This window comes from Anomaloglossus baeobatrachus, chromosome 11 (genome assembly GCF_048569485.1).
Source record: "Anomaloglossus baeobatrachus isolate aAnoBae1 chromosome 11, aAnoBae1.hap1, whole genome shotgun sequence".
In the NCBI taxonomy this organism is placed as follows: domain Eukaryota; kingdom Metazoa; phylum Chordata; class Amphibia; order Anura; family Aromobatidae; genus Anomaloglossus; species Anomaloglossus baeobatrachus.
The window spans coordinates 165,420,829-165,442,639 of record NC_134363.1 but is presented as its reverse complement, the minus strand read 5'-3'; the positions used below and the strand labels follow the sequence as shown (position 1 = coordinate 165,442,639).

Sequence of the window (21,811 nt, the reverse complement as noted above, 5' to 3'; positions counted from 1 at the left end):
CATAACTATAATGTTCTAGCTAACGTATGAGCCGATGCGAATTAGCAAGCAGTCAATGGGTTTTCCATATAACGTGATACATCCAGTAAACAATAGTTGCTTTACCTAGGAAACAGTGATGCCCCCAGAAAAGAATCCCTTAGGAGTAAGAATGCATTGCCCTACTGGAGCTAGAATGGATTTATGTCAGTAAACTTTAACTTACATTTAATTGCCTGCTCAGTTATTTAATAAAAGCCATTAGTTCTTAAACTGATCTCCTGGAAGCGATGGGAAAGACAGATTGTACCATTTCTCTATAACATCCTACCGGCAGCAATGACAGGTGACATCCCGATGTGCCCACCTCAAATGACACAACACTCCTAGCGGCTCGCCTCATTAAACAATTATCAGTGTGGCAGAGAACTGTTTTCCAGATCTAAACTCAACGTGAAATACATCCAATTATCTACAATTTACCCATATAATAGCAGATCCCCCATCGCTCCTTACCGCTTGCTTGCAGTTGGTGGCATATAAGTCAGGTCAGTGATTAAAGAGTTCACACCCATCCCCATGATTCGTGGTGACATTACGATTCCATCATCCCAACTTCATACTTCTCATCACTGATAATTAGACGTACCTGGAGCAATTTGATGAGCTTTTTAATAATGCCTTGTTGGATTGACAGCTCTACTGCCGCAGAGCATTGTGGAAGAACCCGGCTAAGAATACCCACTGCTCTCTGTAGGAAGATGGTAAGATGAAAATAGTATTATTATTATTATTATTATTATTATTATTATTATTATTATTATTATTATATTAAAATAATAATAAAATATAGTAATACAACTTTTCATTATGATGATTATTATTAATAATAATATAATCAATTGTTATTAGTTTAATATTTATGATTAACTAATTTGTAATATTAATGCTACTTAATATATTATTAATAATATTATTTGTTGTAATTAAAATAATAATATATAGTAAAACAACTTTTCATTATTATTGATAATAATAATAATGATGATGAAATATGTAATATTAATACAGTGTTGTAGTAGAATTATTTTACTATTAAAATAATAAAATATAGTAATACAACTTTTTATTATTGTTGTTATTAATAATAATTATAATATTTTATTAGATACAATGCAATCTAAATACAACATATTATTATTATCACTAATAATATTTTACAATTAAAATAATAAAATATAGTAATACAACGTTTCATTATTGTTAATATTTTTTTTAATATTTGTTAAGGATACATAATATGTAATAATATAAATTTTATTATTATTATTATTATTATTATTATTATTATTATCAATTATTTTTTAATTAACTAATTATTATTTTAATAATATAAGTTATTATTATTTGTTATAATTAAAATAATATATTAATAGAAAATTATTATTATTATTAGTAGTAGTTATAGTATTATAATTTATATAATTTATTTTATACTAATACAATACATAATACAATAATATTAACCATCATCATTGCTGTTATTGATATTATCAATATACTCTTTATGATTCATTTATTCTAGTTGGCACTTTAATGACACTTCAAACAAACTTTCCATAGATTAATAGTACAGGTGAAAATGAGAAACCTTTTTGTAACATATCTTAAAGGGGTTGTCCATTAATTGGACTACCCATTCTCATTCCCCATGTGCACTCCCATAAAAATAACAAAGCTTATACTCACCTCCGGTGGTGGCGCGGTTCCAGTTTTGTCGGAACTTGTTTTCCTAATGCCTACATGACATTGTTATAACACTCGATCCCCACTACCAAGTCAACACCGGCTTCCTTCTCCCCGCCTTTGGAAATCAGCACTACAGCTGGCACTAACTTCCTGTTAATTACTAAACTGTCCGAAGGAGGGGAGAAAGAAGTTGGCGGTGATTGGTCGTGGGCCTCGCGTGTCATAAAAAGGCCATATTGGCCCCGGGAACACGCGTTCCAACATCGCTAGAACTGTGCCAGCACCAGAAATGAGTATAAGCTTTGTTATTTTTATGGAGGTGAGCATGGGGAATGAGAAGAGGTTGTCCAAGTAGTGAACAACCCATTTTACTATGAAATATGTTACTTTCTCCCCTTATGAGCCACATCTCCTTAGATCTTAAATTTATGCTCTGCTCAAGAAAGGATGGACTACCAGTTCACAGAGGAATCAGATTAAAGCTTCCATTTTTCTGTCTATGGAAAGAAGAGAGAGAGAAGCAGAAGAGACAGAAAGCCGTGTACAGAGAGTGCTGTTCCTTTTTGTTATCTCTTTCTAGAGCTGGATTCACAGCCACACTGCTCAGTACTGCTGTATAATGTTTTTCATGCTTCTGATGCTGCTCCTAAACACATTTTACATAAAGCCAGGAGATCAGGGATCACTCATGCTTGTGTGTGCCGTGTACAGGAGACATTATGGCAGCTCATCTCTACTCACTAGCTCAGAGACAACTGAAAATTAGAGATAGTGCCTGCAGAGGGGAAAACTGGTGAAACAAGAAAGTTACAAGTCATAAAATGGTCATAAATAGAGTCATTCCTCATATACACACGCAACAGCTCACTCCTAAAAGAACAGCATATTTTAAGGCTAAAGCTGCACATAGCATTAGGTGTTATGAATGTCATGTGGGTGCTGGGTGTGAAGCTCCATCTGGTGGCCAGGAATGGTAATGAAGCCGAGTTTGAATCTGTGATTCAGACAGTTGATGGAATTAGTTCGGAATCCAGGAAGTCCTATTGCAGATCAGCCTAGTTTATTTAGGAGAACATTTTGTGCCTGGCAGTCGCTGATGATAAATGTGCCTGCCTGCTTCAGAAAATGGCTGGGAGTTTTCCCTCCTGTTTTTCCCATTTATTTGGTACCTGAATCTACTCCAGATAAGTTTACTGTTTCTGTGCTTAATTGGTGGATTTGCACTTGTGTTTCTGAATATTCCATTTGGTTCTGTGTTTTGGTTTCTTGTATGTAAGGATCTCTCTTTCTGCTTTTGTGAGCAGGGCAGTTCCTCCAGCAAGAAAGGGAGCTTGCTCCCTGTTCATATTTTGAGTATTTGCACTTTGGAATACTATTTGATTTGTGATTTTGTTTTTTCCCATTATATCTGCAGTTCTGCTTAAAGTGTCTGGCACAAGAGTACCTGATGTAGTGGGGGAGAGACCGTGTGGTCTCAGTATTTTTATCTATCAGGAGATTGGTATTTTTTGCAGGGTTTTTTTCTGGCCACAATCAGTTATCTGTCCTGTTCTATCTAGTAAGTCGGGCCTCACCTTTGCTGATCTATATTTTCTATCTGTGTATTGTGTTTTCTTACATCCCCATTGTTGCATGTTGGGGGCTTGCTATTTCTTTGGGGACTGCTCCGAGGCAAGTTAGGATTCCTCATTTATACCTTTGAGGTGTAGCAAGTTTCTTCGGCAGGGACGAGGTGTATAGGTGTATTAGGAACATCCCACTGCTACTTCTAGTGCTGTCTGATAGATAGGTGATTGCGGTCAGCTCAGTTTCCAACTACTCTTGTGGTTTTGTTTTTTCCTTATTAATGGGATTTTTCGTGATCGTCCATGGTTACCAGAGCATAACAATTAGGATTGTAATGGTGCATTGCTATAATCGTAGTTGATGTGCCCATGTTGAAATCTATTAGGTTTGGATTTCGGCTGGTCTTTAAGTCACTGTTGCGTTAACTTGTTTTATCAACAAACGAAAAATACGTACAGTAATAATGATTCCATCTTTATGGCTGAGCAACAACAAACATCTTTTACTGATCTCCACTCCTTGCTCCTAAAACAAAAAAGAAATTACCAGTAAAAATATATATACAAAAAGTAAACGTTTCCTAAAATAATGTCCATCTGTGAAGTGTCCCAGGTCGTTGCAGTAAACACATCCAAAATCTACCTTCTAGTTACTCTAGAGTCTATCCAGGAGACTACTAAAGCCAAAACTCAGGAGCAAATGGGAGAGATAAGGAAAGTTTACAGGAGGACACTTCGGTGTTAGGAACGACTACTGGTCTCGTAGCCAGGGGCACATGACAAATTACATTTTATTTTGTATCAGTCACTCATATCTTCTGGTGCTGACTAGGTCTCCGTCCCTCACATGGGGCGCAATTCATATTATTTACGTCAAGGACATGTACTCTATATGAAAGCTTGAGATCTGGTCAACACAAGAAAATCCAAACGGCTGGATCGGCTGGGGAGCTGCACCGGCAGGACAGGAAAGTATAATCATTATTTTTCACTGTTCCCCTCCTGTCCATTCATTATGTTTTGGTGTAAGGATTGACCTCAGAGAATATTAAACTTCATTTTGGGAATCTTGATTTGGGTCGAATTTATTTGGACCAAAATTGAATCTGATGGCCGAATCCAGCAAATCTGTTCAAAGAGAAATTTTGGAAGACTTGCTCATCATTAGTTATTTTTCCTCTATGTAAAAATAAATGGTTAATCCATTAATGGGATGACTATGTACAATCCATGTCTTACCTTGACTTCTGAATTTATTTCACGTGATAAATTAAACATAAGTCCAAGTATTGCAACCAGAATGTTTTGGTTTCCCTCTTCGAAGGCTGGTGAATTGCACTCGTCCTAAGGAGACAAATAGTGTTCCATTAAATGTTTCTGACCTAATGCTAATAGAGATATTATCATGCTATCAGCAACTTGTATAAAGACCTACTAAGGCAAACATAAAAGTCGTCTCTCGTAATTGATGGGCACTTACAACAGTCAATATACAGGAGTCCCAGAAGTGCAATGAACCTGCCATCTGCCTCCTTATAGCACCATCTTCAGTGAGATGTCCCATTACAGTAAGACTTCGGAGATATTCTTCTATATTTGCTTCAACTAAATGTGGATTTCTCTGTAGAATAAGAAAAAAGTCAAGTTTCATGAATGGCTTTTACAATTCACCAGCAATACCATATACGTAAATGAAAAACATGAGTGCTTTTTTCCAAGAATGGTGCTGTAAGAGTAGTGTACTGTTATATGTAGCGTGCATTGGTGTCTGAGTCTGAATGGTCGGGGACGACCATCATTAAAGAGGGAAGGAATGTAAGAGTAGTGTACTGTTTTATATAGCGTGCATTGGTGTATTCTAGGAGTCTAAATGGTTGGGGACAACCATTATTAAAGAAGGAAGGAATATAAAAGTAGTGTACTGTTTTATGTAGTGTGCATTGGTGTCTTCTAGGAGTCTGAAGGGTTGGGGACAACCATGATTAAAAGGGAAGGAATGTAAGAGGGGCTTTACACGTTGCGACATCGCTTACGAAATATTGTCGGGGTCACGTCATTAGTGACGCACATCCGGCGCCGATAGCAACATCTCAACGTGTAAATCCTAGGTGTGACGATAAACGATCGCAAAAGCGTCGAAAATCGGTAATCTGTGTAGCGTCGTTAATTTCCATAATGTCGGGTCGACCGCAGGTACAATGTTGTTTGTCGTTCCTGCAGCTCCACACATCGCTGTGCGTAAACCCGCAGGAGCGACAAACATCTCCTTACCTGCGTCCCGACGGCAATGCGGAAGGGAGAAGGTGGGCGGGATGTTATGTCCCGCTCATCTCCGCCCCTCCGCTTCTATTGGCCGGCCGTATAGTGACGTGCAGGCATGTGCGTGTGAAGCTGCCGTAGTGATAATGTTCGCTACGGCAGCAATCACCACAGATCGCATGTGCGACGGGGGTGGGTACTATCGCACTGGACATCGCTAACCGATGCTAGCGATGTCGCAACGTGTAAAGCCCGCCTAAGAGTAGTGTACTGTTTTATGTAGCGTGCATTATGAGTCCAAATGGTCAAGGATGACCATCATTAAAGAGGGAAGGAGTGTAAGAGTAATGTCCTTTGATACGTATTGTTGACAATGTGATGTGTAGTGTAATGTAGAGTAAGTAATGGGTTGCACAAGACTACCGAGTCAGTTCTCCCAGGGCCGGCGCTACTACAGGGTGCAGAGCCCTAGAGACCTAGCTATACTTCACGTTGGCAATCAAATCTGCAGGACGGGAGGATTCCATGTCTTCCCGACCACTACCCACATAGCTCGAGGCACAGTGATACATAGGGTCTGGGGCCTAGATCCAGTTGGACTCCACGGCGAGGATCCACTTGACCTGTGATAGAGCTGGGACACTTAAACAACCAAGGAGGTCCCTAAGGTGCTTCATGCTATGGGGACTGACACAGCGCACATGGAGGAAGGGCCCACAGACTGCCATACCGGACGTACCTTTAACATGCCCGGGATCGACCGGAGTCCATCACGGCAAAGACCAGTACCCGGGGTGCGGCGTTGAACCAGTAAGTAAAAACCTGGAACCCGCACCTATTGACTCTGACTCTGATTGCCGTCGCCTGGCGCTCCCAGGGACTGCCACCCACGCCATCCTTCTGGGGCTCGCTTTGTCTATGGGGAGCAATACCATCTCGGCTGCACCCAATATCTGCCCAAGTGAGAGAGCACTCGCAGCGGAGGCCCATCTCTGGCCGCGGACCACAGGTGGCGTCACAATCTAAAAAGACTTTCCTCACCGTCACTACCACCCCCTTCCTCCATCCTTCCTCCCGTCCACCGACTTCCCTCCCTCCTGTACGCTTCAGGGTCATGAAACCAGGCTAGCCCGTGATGACGCAGAGGATCTGCAACCTCCAGCCTGGCGACGAGTTGAGTAAAAACCCCTCGACCCCAGGGTGTTACATAATGATATGAAAAAATGCCCCCTAAATTATAAAATGCAATGTAAATAACTGATTTAAACAATTGGTAATTTTCTGATAATATTTCTGATAATACATCCTCTTTAAAAAAGAAAGTTCTTACCAATAAATAAGTAAATGAGGGCAATATTTCTGATGAAAAATTGGTCCTGAAATATGACAGGAACCTGCAAGACAATAACAAGAAAGACAGTCTGAGAAAGAGCGAGGAAGAGGCTGCAGATCTGACAGTCACATGCAGAGCGCTGTCCGTCCCCGGCTGTGGCTCGTACCAGTGCACACACAGCTTCCTCCGAGGCCGATAAAAGGATCCCGCTCTTCTTTTTCACATCAGGGCGATTATGTTGAAGTGAACCTGTCACCTCGCTACAAGCCCAAATTACGCTCTTGAAAACGTGAACAAAAAAGTTTTCGCGTTGTTAGTTAAAAAATTGAGACTGACAATTGTAAAACTTCTTTCCGGTGTCTCCAGCACGAGGCACAATAGCCAATCTGTCCCATTAATTGGTCGGAAAGTCTGAGAACCCGATATAGGAACAGAGAAGGAAGGAGACATGTCTACAATAAAACATCTCAGTAACATTCCGTTCCTGCTTAGCGGTCCTTAAAGCTTAACAGTATTTTTAGAAGCGAGAATAGCGCATATATATATATATATATATATATATAAAATATACAGTACAGACCAAAAGTTTGGACACACCTTCTCATCTCTAGAACAACTATTAGGAGGAGACTTTGTGCAGCAGCTTTCATGGTAAAATAGCTGCTAGGAAACCACTGCTAAGGACAGGCAACAAGCCGAAGAGACTTGTTTGGGCTAAAGAACACAAGGAATGGACATTAGACCAGTGGAAATCTGTGCTTTGGTCTGATGAGTCCAAATTTGAGATCTTTGGTTGCAACCACCGTGTCTTTGTAGAAAAGGTGAACGGATTGACTCTACATGGCTGGTTCCCACCGTGAAGCATGGAGGAGGAGGTGTGATGGTGTGGGGGGGCTTTGCTGGTGACACTGTTGGGGATTTATTCAAAATTGAAGGCATACAGAACCAGCATGGCTACCACAGCATCTTGCACCGTTTGCATTCCGTCTGGTTTGGATTTAGTTGGACCATCATTTCTTTTTCAACAGGACAATGACCCCAAACACACCTCCAGGCTGTGTAAGGGCTATTTGACTAAGAAGGAGAGTGATGGGGTGCTACGCCAGATGACCTGGTCTCCACAGTCACCAGACCTGAACCCAATCGAGATAGTTTGGGGTGAGTTGGACCACAGAGAGAAGGCAAAAGGGCCAACAAGTGCTAAGCATCTCTGGGAACTCCTTCAAGACTGTTGGAAGACCATTTCCGGTGACTACCTCTTGAAGCTCATCAAGAGAATGCCAAGAGTGTGTAAAGTAGTAGTCAAAGCAAAAGGTGGCTACTCTGAAGAACCTAGAATATAAGACATATTTTCAGTTGTTTCACACTTCTTTAAGTATTTCATTCCACATGTGTTAATTCATAGTTTTGATGCCTTCAATGTGAATCTACAAGTTTTAGAGTCATGAAAATAAAGAAAACTCTTTGAATGAGAAGGTGTGTCCAAACCTTTGGTCTGTACTGTAGATAATATATATATATATATATATATATATATATATATATATTAGCTGTAGTACCCGGCGTTGCCCATGATAATATGTTCCTCTCCCTCTGTCTCTCTCTACCTCTGTCTGTCTCTCTCTGTCTTTCTCTCTACCTCTCTCTCTCTCTCTGTCTCTTTCTCTCTACCTCTCTCTCTCTGTCTCTTTCTCTCTGTGTCTCTCTCCCTCTGTGTCTCTATTTCTGAGATGCACTCCTGAGGAAGTTCGAGGAATCGTGTATTGGGGAGGGATACAGCAAAACCCTTTAATAAAGATGCAGGCAACAGGTGCAAAACACTGATGGAGCAACCACTCACATACTACCAGTTCATGGAGGTGGTGATTGCTTAGTATTACAACTGCACACATTATGGCTTGTATAGGGTGCCATTCACACACATAGGTGCACAGTGTCTGGCTTACAGCCTATTAGTCACATGTGTGCAATTTTAATACCAAGCTGACACATCCCAGGGCCTGTGAGGGACTAGGTCCCGGGCCTTGAATCACAGGGACATATCACGGGTGGCCAGTGCCCGATTCCACGACCCTGGAGGTCGCTTAAAAGAAAGAAGGAAATTAAATAAAATGTTTTTCGTGATGTCACTTGCGGTATGCGGCTATATGGGGAAAGCCGCCGCTGCAAAGTCTCTCACCACTGGGGCTGGTGGTATGGAGCAGCTTGGATGATATGGCCCTCCGCAAGTAGAGCTAGGCCCCAGGGAAGGGTGATGGTGGTTGTAGTATGGTGATACAGAGGTGCTGGAAGAATTCAGACAACAGAGGGGCTGCACTTTAACTTGTTCTTTACTCACTGGTTCTGTGAAGCTGCAACCTAGCTGGTGCTGGTCTCTACCAATCTGGGCCTCAGGTAATCCGGTATTCCCTTGATCCCAGTGCCGGTGTGGTGATTTAGTGAGCTTTACTTCCTTGCACCCTCTTGCAATTGGTGGGTCCCTGTGGATTGAAGTGTTCTTGGGTCTCCTCCTGTTGTCTCTGTTCTGGTCCGTACGACAGGCACCTTGAACCTCTCTTGGGTTGCATCTCTGTCCACGTTCCCTCTTTGCTGTTGTGACCCAGACACTAACGTTGGTAAGGAATCCTGATGGTCCCCTCACCAAGCAGACTTATCAGGTGAGCTTGAAGCGTCTTCCTGAACTAGGGCTCTGCACCCTGCCGGTGCTTCTAGTCCCGTGAGTGCTCACACCGAACTCTCCCTGGCGACCGTACTCCTTTAGGCCAACAAGTCACTTCACACTTTCTGTCTGAACGGCAACTTCTGACCGACTTCTCATTGACTGACCGTCTGTCAAGATGTCAGTCTACAGTCAACTGCACTCACTAGACCCCCCTGCTCCCGGGTTTCTGACTAGCGGATTGGATAAGTCCCGACCAATAGGTGGCCATCCATCCATCTCTAGACTGTTACCCAGTCTGGGAAAAGGTAGAATTATGTGTGTTTGAATGGTATTTACCGGCACTGGTCTTCCAGGAACCTGTGGTTAGCACCGCACCTGTTACTGGATGCAATACCCTGTGGCACCTGATGCCTCAGGGGTGTCACAAAGCAATCACCCCCTCCATGGAGTGGCAGTGTGTGAGTGGTTGCTCCATCAGTGTTTTGCACCTGTTGCCTCCATCTTTATTAAGGGGTTTGGCTACGTCTTGTTGGTGCATTAGATTCTGTGACCAGGGCAGGTAAACACTGTTGCCCTTTTGTTGCTGTGAATAATTGTTGAAATTTATTGGGGGAATTTTTATTCCTCTTTTTGTGGATTACCTTTATATCAGTGTTTTTTTCACTATTAAAAGCAAGGAGAAAGAGAGCAAAAAACGCAACCGCTGTATTTTTTCTGCTTTTGTGCAGAATAAAGCTAACTTTATTAAACGTTCGCTGTAGACAAATGATAAACCAAAAATAAAGCCAAAAAAGGCAACAAAAAACCAACAACACTTGCTTTTTGGAAGCGGCTTTTTTTTACTGCCATAGAGCAGATTTTGTCTGCAGAAAAAAAGCAGCAAAAACACATTGTGTGAACAGAGCCTTGAACAAGACGAGAGTGTAAATAAGCTCAAAGCAGATTGAAGACAGAATAATCTAAAATATAAAGCTGAGTGTGTGTGTGTGTGTGTGTGTGTGTCTGTGTGTATAAATGTGTGTATGTCCGCTAAAGGAATCTGCACTGTTGCATTTCCAATCATGAAATTTTGCACAGACACTTCATGGGACTCAGGGAATGTCATAGACTATGTTTGAATGGGAAAATTGAATCCCGCGCTTTACAGTTACACTCCAAAAAAAACTGCCTCCATTAAAGTCAATGGAGCTGCGAGCTAAAGCTCATTAATAGCAGCTGTGATTGGTTGCTATAGGAACAAAATAAGCTGTTAGTATAAGAAGCTTATGCTTATGTGTGAGGTAATATGATATCGATGGTGACACAGAAAGAGACAAAGAGATACAGACAGTCAAAGAGACAGACAGAGGCAGACAGACAGAAAGACAGACAGGGAAAGAGACAGACAAGTAAAGAGACAGGGAAAGAGACAGACTGGGAAAGAGACAGACTGGGAAAGAGACTGAGACAAGGAAAGAGACAGAGAAAGAGACTGTCAAATAAAGAGACAGGGAAATAGACAAAGACAAGTACAGAGACAGGGAAAGAGACAGAGACAAGTAAAGAGACAGGGGAAGAGACAAGGAATGAGACAGAGACAGACTGGGAAAGAGACAGATGGGGAAAGAAACAGAGACAAAAGGCAGGGAAAGAGACAGAGACAAGTAAAGAGACAGGGAAAGAGACAAGGAAAGAGACAGAGACAGACGAGGAAAGAGACAGACGGGGAAAGAGACAGACGGGGAAAGAGACAGACGGGGAAAGAGACAGAGACGGGGAAAGAGACAGAGACGGGGAAAGAGACAGAGACAAGGAAAGAGACAGAGACAAGGAAAGAGACAGAGACAAGGAAAGAGACAGAGACAAGGAAAGAGACAGAGACAAGGAAAGAGACAGAGACAAGGAAAGAGACAGGGAAAGAGACAGACAGGGAAAGAGACAGAGACAAGGAAAGATACGAGGAAAGAGACCGAGACAAGTACAGAGACAGGGAAAGAGACAGACAAGTAAAGAGACAGGGAGAGAGACAGAGACAGGTAAAGAGACAAGGAAAGAGACAGAGATGGGGAAAGAGACAGATGGGGAAAGAGACAGAGACAAGGAAAGAGACAGAGACAAGGAAAGACGAGGAAAGAGACAGTCAAGTAAAGACTGCACATCAAACTTAGATAATAGTATAATGCCTCAAGCATATGGACAAATATTGGAATATACAATGAAAAATGCTACTTGCTAATTTGAACATGTGAATAATGAATTGCATACCTGCCATGAATATTAGGAAAAAGGAGATATTTAGCAATCGCATTGATCAATGTAACTGAGCCCCAAGGCCTCGTCAAGGCATATCTCTATATTGGGGTCCCTAGCTCTGTGACCCTAACTGTGTGTCATCTCATTGCAATTAAAAACTGCTATGGGTGGAGAGGGGTAACTAAGGACTTTCTTATATAGGAGATGGAAAAAACATGGCCGAAAGGGGCGGAGCTGTGTTCACATTCAGAAAAAAACTACATATAACTGAATAGGATAACTGAAGTGAGCACTAATATATATATTATGAGTGCAAGCCAAAAATTACATACTATATACGGATAAGGCTGCACATCAAACTTAGATAATAGTATAATGCCTCAAGCATATGGACAAATATTGGAATATACAATGAAAAATGCTACTTGCTAATTTGAACATGTGAATAATGAATTGCATACCTGCCATGAATATTAGGAAAAAGGAGATATTTAGCAATCGCATTGATCAATGTAACTGAGCCCCAAGGCCTCGTCAAGGCATATCTCTATATTGGGGTCCCTAGCTCTGTGACCCTAACTGTGTGTCATCTCATTGCAATTAAAAACTGCTATGGGTGGAGAGGGGTAACTAAGGACTTTCTTATATAGGAGATGGAAAAAACATGGCCGAAAGGGGCGGAGCTGTGTTCACATTCAGAAAAAAACTACATATAACTGAATAGGATAACTGAAGTGAGCACTAATATATATATTATGAGTGCAAGCCAAAAATTACATACTATATACGGATAAGGCTGCACATCAAACTTAGATAATAGTATAATGCCTCAAGCATATGGACAAATATTGGAATATACAATGAAAAATGCTACTTGCTAATTTGAACATGTGAATAATGAATTGCATACCTGCCATGAATATTAGGAAAAAGGAGATATTTAGCAATCGCATTGATCAATGTAACTGAGCCCCAAGGCCTCGTCAAGGCATATCTCTATATTGGGGTCCCTAGCTCTGTGACCCTAACTGTGTGTCATCTCATTGCAATTAAAAACTGCTATGGGTGGAGAGGGGTAACTAAGGACTTTCTTATATAGGAGATGGAAAAAACATGGCCGAAAGGGGCGGAGCTGTGTTCACATTCAGAAAAAAACTACATATAACTGAATAGGATAACTGAAGTGAGCACTAATATATATATTATGAGTGCAAGCCAAAAATTACATACTATATACGGATAAGGCTGCACATCAAACTTAGATAATAGTATAATGCCTCAAGCATATGGACAAATATTGGAATATACAATGAAAAATGCTACTTGCTAATTTGAACATGTGAATAATGAATTGCATACCTGCCATGAATATTAGGAAAAAGGAGATATTTAGCAATCGCATTGATCAATGTAACTGAGCCCCAAGGCCTCGTCAAGGCATATCTCTATATTGGGGTCCCTAGCTCTGTGACCCTAACTGTGTGTCATCTCATTGCAATTAAAAACTGCTATGGGTGGAGAGGGGTAACTAAGGACTTTCTTATATAGGAGATGGAAAAAACATGGCCGAAAGGGGCGGAGCTGTGTTCACATTCAGAAAAAAACTACATATAACTGAATAGGATAACTGAAGTGAGCACTAATATATATATTATGAGTGCAAGCCAAAAATTACATACTATATACGGATAAGGCTGCACATCAAACTTAGATAATAGTATAATGCCTCAAGCATATGGACAAATATTGGAATATACAATGAAAAATGCTACTTGCTAATTTGAACATGTGAATAATGAATTGCATACCTGCCATGAATATTAGGAAAAAGGAGATATTTAGCAATCGCATTGATCAATGTAACTGAGCCCCAAGGCCTCGTCAAGGCATATCTCTATATTGGGGTCCCTAGCTCTGTGACCCTAACTGTGTGTCATCTCATTGCAATTAAAAACTGCTATGGGTGGAGAGGGGTAACTAAGGACTTTCTTATATAGGAGATGGAAAAAACATGGCCGAAAGGGGCGGAGCTGTGTTCACATTCAGAAAAAAACTACATATAACTGAATAGGATAACTGAAGTGAGCACTAATATATATATTATGAGTGCAAGCCAAAAATTACATACTATATACGGATAAGGCTGCACATCAAACTTAGATAATAGTATAATGCCTCAAGCATATGGACAAATATTGGAATATACAATGAAAAATGCTACTTGCTAATTTGAACATGTGAATAATGAATTGCATACCTGCCATGAATATTAGGAAAAAGGAGATATTTAGCAATCGCATTGATCAATGTAACTGAGCCCCAAGGCCTCGTCAAGGCATATCTCTATATTGGGGTCCCTAGCTCTGTGACCCTAACTGTGTGTCATCTCATTGCAATTAAAAACTGCTATGGGTGGAGAGGGGTAACTAAGGACTTTCTTATATAGGAGATGGAAAAAACATGGCCGAAAGGGGCGGAGCTGTGTTCACATTCAGAAAAAAACTACATATAACTGAATAGGATAACTGAAGTGAGCACTAATATATATATTATGAGTGCAAGCCAAAAATTACATACTATATACGGATAAGGCTGCACATCAAACTTAGATAATAGTATAATGCCTCAAGCATATGGACAAATATTGGAATATACAATGAAAAATGCTACTTGCTAATTTGAACATGTGAATAATGAATTGCATACCTGCCATGAATATTAGGAAAAAGGAGATATTTAGCAATCGCATTGATCAATGTAACTGAGCCCCAAGGCCTCGTCAAGGCATATCTCTATATTGGGGTCCCTAGCTCTGTGACCCTAACTGTGTGTCATCTCATTGCAATTAAAAACTGCTATGGGTGGAGAGGGGTAACTAAGGACTTTCTTATATAGGAGATGGAAAAAACATGGCCGAAAGGGGCGGAGCTGTGTTCACATTCAGAAAAAAACTACATATAACTGAATAGGATAACTGAAGTGAGCACTAATATATATATTATGAGTGCAAGCCAAAAATTACATACTATATACGGATAAGGCTGCACATCAAACTTAGATAATAGTATAATGCCTCAAGCATATGGACAAATATTGGAATATACAATGAAAAATGCTACTTGCTAATTTGAACATGTGAATAATGAATTGCATACCTGCCATGAATATTAGGAAAAAGGAGATATTTAGCAATCGCATTGATCAATGTAACTGAGCCCCAAGGCCTCGTCAAGGCATATCTCTATATTGGGGTCCCTAGCTCTGTGACCCTAACTGTGTGTCATCTCATTGCAATTAAAAACTGCTATGGGTGGAGAGGGGTAACTAAGGACTTTCTTATATAGGAGATGGAAAAAACATGGCCGAAAGGGGCGGAGCTGTGTTCACATTCAGAAAAAAACTACATATAACTGAATAGGATAACTGAAGTGAGCACTAATATATATATTATGAGTGCAAGCCAAAAATTACATACTATATACGGATAAGGCTGCACATCAAACTTAGATAATAGTATAATGCCTCAAGCATATGGACAAATATTGGAATATACAATGAAAAATGCTACTTGCTAATTTGAACATGTGAATAATGAATTGCATACCTGCCATGAATATTAGGAAAAAGGAGATATTTAGCAATCGCATTGATCCATGTAACTGAGCCCCAAGGCCTCGTCAAGGCATGTCTCTATATTGGGGTCCCTAGCTCTGTGACCCTAACTGTGTGTCATCTCATTGCAATTAAAAACTGCTATGGGTGGAGAGGGGTAACTAAGGACTTTCTTATATAGGAGATGGAAAAAACATGGCCGAAAGGGGCGGAGCTGTGTTCACATTCAGAAAAAAACTACATATAACTGAATAGGATAACTGAAGTGAGCACTAATATATATATTATGAGTGCAAGCCAAAAATTACATACTATATACGGATAAGGCTGCACATCAAACTTAGATAATAGTATAATGCCTCAAGCATATGGACAAATATTGGAATATACAATGAAAAATGCTACTTGCTAATTTGAACATGTGAATAATGAATTGCATACCTGCCATGAATATTAGGAAAAAGGAGATATTTAGCAATCGCATTGATCAATGTAACTGAGCCCCAAGGCCTCGTCAAGGCATATCTCTATATTGGGGTCCCTAGCTCTGTGACCCTAACTGTGTGTCATCTCATTGCAATTAAAAACTGCTATGGGTGGAGAGGGGTAACTAAGGACTTTCTTATATAGGAGATGGAAAAAACATGGCCGAAAGGGGCGGAGCTGTGTTCACATTCAGAAAAAAACTACATATAACTGAATAGGATAACTGAAGTGAGCACTAATATATATATTATGAGTGCAAGCCAAAAATTACATACTATATACGGATAAGGCTGCACATCAAACTTAGATAATAGTATAATGCCTCAAGCATATGGACAAATATTGGAATATACAATGAAAAATGCTACTTGCTAATTTGAACATGTGAATAATGAATTGCATACCTGCCATGAATATTAGGAAAAAGGAGATATTTAGCAATCGCATTGATCAATGTAACTGAGCCCCAAGGCCTCGTCAAGGCATATCTCTATATTGGGGTCCCTAGCTCTGTGACCCTAACTGTGTGTCATCTCATTGCAATTAAAAACTGCTATGGGTGGAGAGGGGTAACTAAGGACTTTCTTATATAGGAGATGGAAAAAACATGGCCGAAAGGGGCGGAGCTGTGTTCACATTCAGAAAAAAACTACATATAACTGAATAGGATAACTGAAGTGAGCACTAATATATATATTATGAGTGCAAGCCAAAAATTACATACTATATACGGATAAGGCTGCACATCAAACTTAGATAATAGTATAATGCCTCAAGCATATGGACAAATATTGGAATATACAATGAAAAATGCTACTTGCTAATTTGAACATGTGAATAATGAATTGCATACCTGCCATGAATATTAGGAAAAAGGAGATATTTAGCAATCGCATTGATCAATGTAACTGAGCCCCAAGGCCTCGTCAAGGCATATCTCTATATTGGGGTCCCTAGCTCTGTGACCCTAACTGTGTGTCATCTCATTGCAATTAAAAACTGCTATGGGTGGAGAGGGGTAACTAAGGACTTTCTTATATAGGAGATGGAAAAAACATGGCCGAAAGGGGCGGAGCTGTGTTCACATTCAGAAAAAAACTACATATAACTGAATAGGATAACTGAAGTGAGCACTAATATATATATTATGAGTGCAAGCCAAAAATTACATACTATATACGGATAAGGCTGCACATCAAACTTAGATAATAGTATAATGCCTCAAGCATATGGACAAATATTGGAATATACAATGAAAAATGCTACTTGCTAATTTGAACATGTGAATAATGAATTGCATACCTGCCATGAATATTAGGAAAGAAGGGAATTTTGTTTACTTACCGTAAATTCCTTTTCTTCTAGCTCCAATTGGGAGACCCAGACAATTGGGTGTATAGCTATTGCCTCTGGAGGCCACACAAAGTATTACACTTAAAAGTGTAAGGCCCCTCCCCTTCTGGCTATACACCCCCAGTGGGATCACTGGCTCACCAGTTTTAGTGCCAAAGCAAGAAGGAGGAAAGCCAATAACTGGTTTAAAGACCAATTCAATCCGCGGAAACATCGGAGAACTGAACCATACCACATGAACAACATGTGTACCCGAAAAAACAGAAAAACCCCGAGAAAACAGGGCGGGTGCTGGGTCTCCCAATTGGAGCTAGAAGAAAAGGAATTTACGGTAAGTAAACAAAATTCCCTTCTTCTTTGTCGCTCCATTGGGAGACCCAGACAATTGGGATGTCCAAAAGCAATCCCTGGGTGGGTAAAAGAATACCTCATGATAGGGCCGTCAAACGGCCCTCTCCTACAGGTGGCCAACCGCCGCCTGAATGACTTATCTACCTAGGCTGGCGTCTGCCGAAGCGTAGGTATGCATCTGATAATGCTTGGTAAAAGTAAGTAGACTCGACCAGGTGGGTGCCTGACACACCTGCTGAGCCGTAGCCTGGTGCCGTAATGCCCAGGATGCACCCACGGCTCTGGTAGAATGGGCCTTCGGCCTTGAGAGAACCAGAAGCCCAGTAGAACTGTAGGTTTCAAGAATTGGTTCCTCGAGCCCCCGAGCAAGGGTGGATCTGGAAGCTTGCGACTGTTTACGCCGACCAGCGACAAGGACAAAGAGTGCATCCGGGTGGCGCAGGAGCGCCATGCGGGAAGTAGAACCTGAGTGCTCTCACCAGAACCAACAGATGCAAATCTTTCTGAAATTGATGGACTGGACGAGGACACAAAGAAGGTGAGGTGATATCCTGATTGATATGAAAATGGGATACCACCTTAGGGAGAAATTCCGGAACCGGACGCAGAACTACCCTGTCCTGGTGAAGGACCAGGAAGGGAGTTTGTATGAGAGCGTTGCTAGCTCGGAAACTCTCCTAAGAGACGAGACCGTTACTAGAAGGCCACTTCCCGTGAAAAACGGGAAGGGAGACATCGTTCAAAGGCTCGAAAGGCGGCATCTGGAGAGCAATTAGAACCTTGTTCAGATCTCAGGGCTCTAACGGCCGCTTGTACGGAGTGCTGAGAAGACAAACTCCCCGTAGGAACGTGCGTACCTGAGGAAGTCGTCGTTTCTGAAAAAATACAGATAGCGCTGAGACTTGTCCCTAAAGGGAACTGAGCGACAACCCATTTTCCTACCTAGATTGCAGGAAGGAAGGAAACATAGACGATGCAACCGGCCAGGGAGAAACACCCTGCGCCGAGCACCGAGATAAGAACATCTTCCACGTCCTGTGGTCAATCTTGGCGGACGTTGGTATGCTAGCCTGTCTCATGGTGGCAACCACGTCCTGAGGTAATCCTGACGACACTAGGTTCCAGGACTCAATGCCACACCATCCGGTTGAGGGCCGTAGAATTCAAATGGAAGAATGGCCCTTGAGACAGCCAGTCTGATTGGTCTGGTAGTGCCCCCGGTTAGCCTACCGTGAGGCACCACAGAACCGAGTACCACAACATCCTCGGCCAATTTGTAGCGACGAGGATGGCGCGGCCGCAGTCGGTCTTGATCTAGCGCAGTACTCTGGGCAACAATGCCAGAGGTGGCACCTAAGGTAGCTGGAACTGCGACCAATGCTGAACTAAGGCGTTTGCCGCCAGAGCTCGATGATTGTGAAACCGTGCCATGAAGCTGGCACATTGTTGTTGTGCCGTGACGCCATTAGATCGACGTCCGGCCTCTGTCAGCGGCGCCAGATCTCCTGAAACCCGTCCGGGTGAGGAGACCATACTCTTTCGGCCACACCTCAGCGACTTAGGAAGTCAGCTTCCTAGTTTCCACACTTGGGATGTGAATTGTGGATATGGTGGATGCCGCGTCTTCCACCCACATCAGAACCTGCCGGACTTCCTGGAAGGCTTGCCGGTTGCGCGTTCTTCCTTGGTGGTTGATGTATGCCACCGCTGTGGAGCTGTCCGACTGAAGTCGGATATGCTTGCTTTCCAGCCGCTGTTGGAAGGATTGTAGGGCAAGATACACTGCTCTGTGTTCAAGAACATTGATCTGAAGAGTGGACTCTTGCTGAGTCCACGTACCCTGAGCGCTGTAGTGGAGAAAAACTGCTCCCCACCCTGATAGACTCGCGTCTGTCGTAACTATCGCCCAGGACGGGGATAGGAAGGACCTTCTTTTTGACCAAGAGGTGAGAAGAAGCCACCACCGTAGAGATTCCTTGGCCGCCTGAGAAAGAACGACGACTCTGTTGAGGGACGTCGACTCCTCGTCCCATTGGCGGAGAATGTCCCATTGTAGTGGACGCAGTAAAACTGCGCGAAAGGAACTGCCTCCATTGCTACCATCTTACGTAGGAAGTGCATGAGGCGTCTCAATGTGTGCGACTGGTTCTTAAAGAAGAGCTTGCAGCCCGTAGTGAATGCTGTTTGTCTAGCGGCAGCTTCACTATCGCTGAGAGAGTAAGAAACTCTATGCCTAGATATGTTATCGATAGGGTCGGGGTCGGATCTGACTTTAAAAAGTTGATGATCCACCCAAAACTCTAGAGAGTCTCCAGCGCAACGTTCGGGCAGTGTTGGCATGTTTCCTAAGAGAGTGCCTTGACAAGTAGATCGTCTAAATACGGGACCACAGAGTGACCCTGAGAGTGCAGGACTGTGACTACTGCTGCCCTGACCTTGGCGAAGACCAGTTGGACTGTCGCTAGCCGGAAGGTAGAGCTACGAACAGAGGGTGTTCGTCTCCTATAACGAAGCGTAGAAACGCTAGTGCTCTGGATCAATCGGCACGTGTGGATAAGCATCCTTGATGCCTAATGATGCTAGGAAATATCCTTGGGACCTTGAGGCGATGACATGGCGGAGGGATTCCATCCGGAACCGCCTGGTGTCCACGAGCTTGCTGAGCATTTTTAGATCCAGAACGGGACGGAACGGCCCGTTGTTATAGGTACCGCAAAGAATTTGGGGTAAAAACCGTGACCTTGTTCCTGAAGAGGAACGGGGGTCATCACTCTTTCTGCCTATAGAGTGCACCCTGTTTGCAGAAGAGCAGCGGCCCGGCCGGGAGGTGGAGAAATTCTGAAGAATCGAGTTGGAGGACGAGAAGTGAGCTCTATCCTGTACCCGTGAGACAGAATGTCTCACACTCAATGGTCATTGACCTATGGCAGCTAAATATCGCCAAGGCGGGAGAGCCTGCTACCGACCGAGGCCGCAAGTCATGAGGAAGCCGCCTTGGAAGCGGGTTTTCAGACTGTCGCTTTTTTGGGCGAGACTGAGCCCGCTAAGAATCTTAGCTCCTCTGATCCTTTTGAGTCCACATTGGACGAGGAAAAATGGGACCTGCCCGAGCCTCGAAAAGGCCGAAAACCCCGACTGCCTCTTGCTCTGTTGGGGTTTGTTGTGTCCGGGCTGAGGAAAGGATGAATCCTTACCCCTGGACTGTTTGATGGTTACATCCAACGCTCACCAAACAGTCGGTCAGCAGAAAAAGGCAACTGGTTAGGCAACCTTTTTTGGAAGCAGAATCTGCCTTCCATTCACTTAACGAGCAGACCAGGCTCTGCTTAAAAACACGGAGTAGCGGAGGCTACCGCCGCACGGTTCGCAGAGTCCAGGACAACCTGAATCGCGTAAGAAACAAATGCAGACATTTGAGAGGTTAAGGATGCCACCTGCGGCACAGATGTACGTGTAACCGTGTCAATCTGTGTAAGACAAGCTGAAATAGCTTGGAGTGCCCCAAGGGAGAGAATGCCGGAGCCAACGGTGCGCCGACAGCCTCATAGATGGCTTTCGACCAGAGATCCATCTGTCTGTCAGTGGCATCTTTGAGTTTGCAGTTCCATCTCCCACTGCAACTATGGATCTAGCTACAAGCCTGGAGATTGGAGGATGCCGCTCGGGACATTGGGTCCAGTCCTTGACCAAGTCAGGGGACAGGGATAACGTGTATCCTAAGCCGTTTGGAGAAGCGCATATCTGGATAAGCGTGGTGTTCCTGGACTGCCTCTCTGAAGGCAGAGTGGTCCAGAAAAATACGTGAAGCTGACTCCTCCACTGGAGGAGCTGTGAGAAATAACCCACATTCTATAGATGGACGCTATAAGATTATTTACTATGGCGTCACAATCAGGTGTATCCAGATTGAGAGCGGTCTCAGGATCAGAATCCTGAGCCGCTACTTCCGCCTCATTACACAGCGAGTCCTTCTGTTAGGACCCTGATGAAACCGAGGCCGCTCATAGCGAGCCCACTTAGGCTGTCTGGGACTGACGTCCGTGCAGAGCCGTGACTCTGGGATGCGTGTGACATTCCCGGAGCTGTTAGTTATTCACACTGAGGGGGGCCATGGATCAATGATTCAACAGTGCCCATATTGTGAGAGACATGTCCGGACTGCTAGGCTTCTAGTATCATAGCCATAGTCTCAGAAAAACTGTCAGTAAATACTGCAGACACCGTCCTCAT

At 42.7% G+C, this 21,811-nt stretch overlaps 1 protein-coding gene across 1 annotated transcript in view; it reads right to left on the bottom strand.

Annotated features, from left to right (window-relative positions):
* TTC12 (tetratricopeptide repeat domain 12) overlaps window positions 1-21,811 on the bottom strand; it is a 138,512-nt gene that overhangs the window by 28,479 nt on the left and 88,222 nt on the right. The window contains exons 15-19 of the mRNA XM_075327905.1: window positions 6,883-6,946; window positions 4,774-4,914; window positions 4,533-4,637; window positions 3,751-3,819; window positions 629-730 (exon numbers count right to left, since the gene is read on the bottom strand). Coding sequence (XP_075184020.1) covers window positions 629-730; window positions 3,751-3,819; window positions 4,533-4,637; window positions 4,774-4,914; window positions 6,883-6,946 — 481 coding nt within the window. The remainder of the gene's footprint in view (window positions 1-628; window positions 731-3,750; window positions 3,820-4,532; window positions 4,638-4,773; window positions 4,915-6,882; window positions 6,947-21,811) is intronic.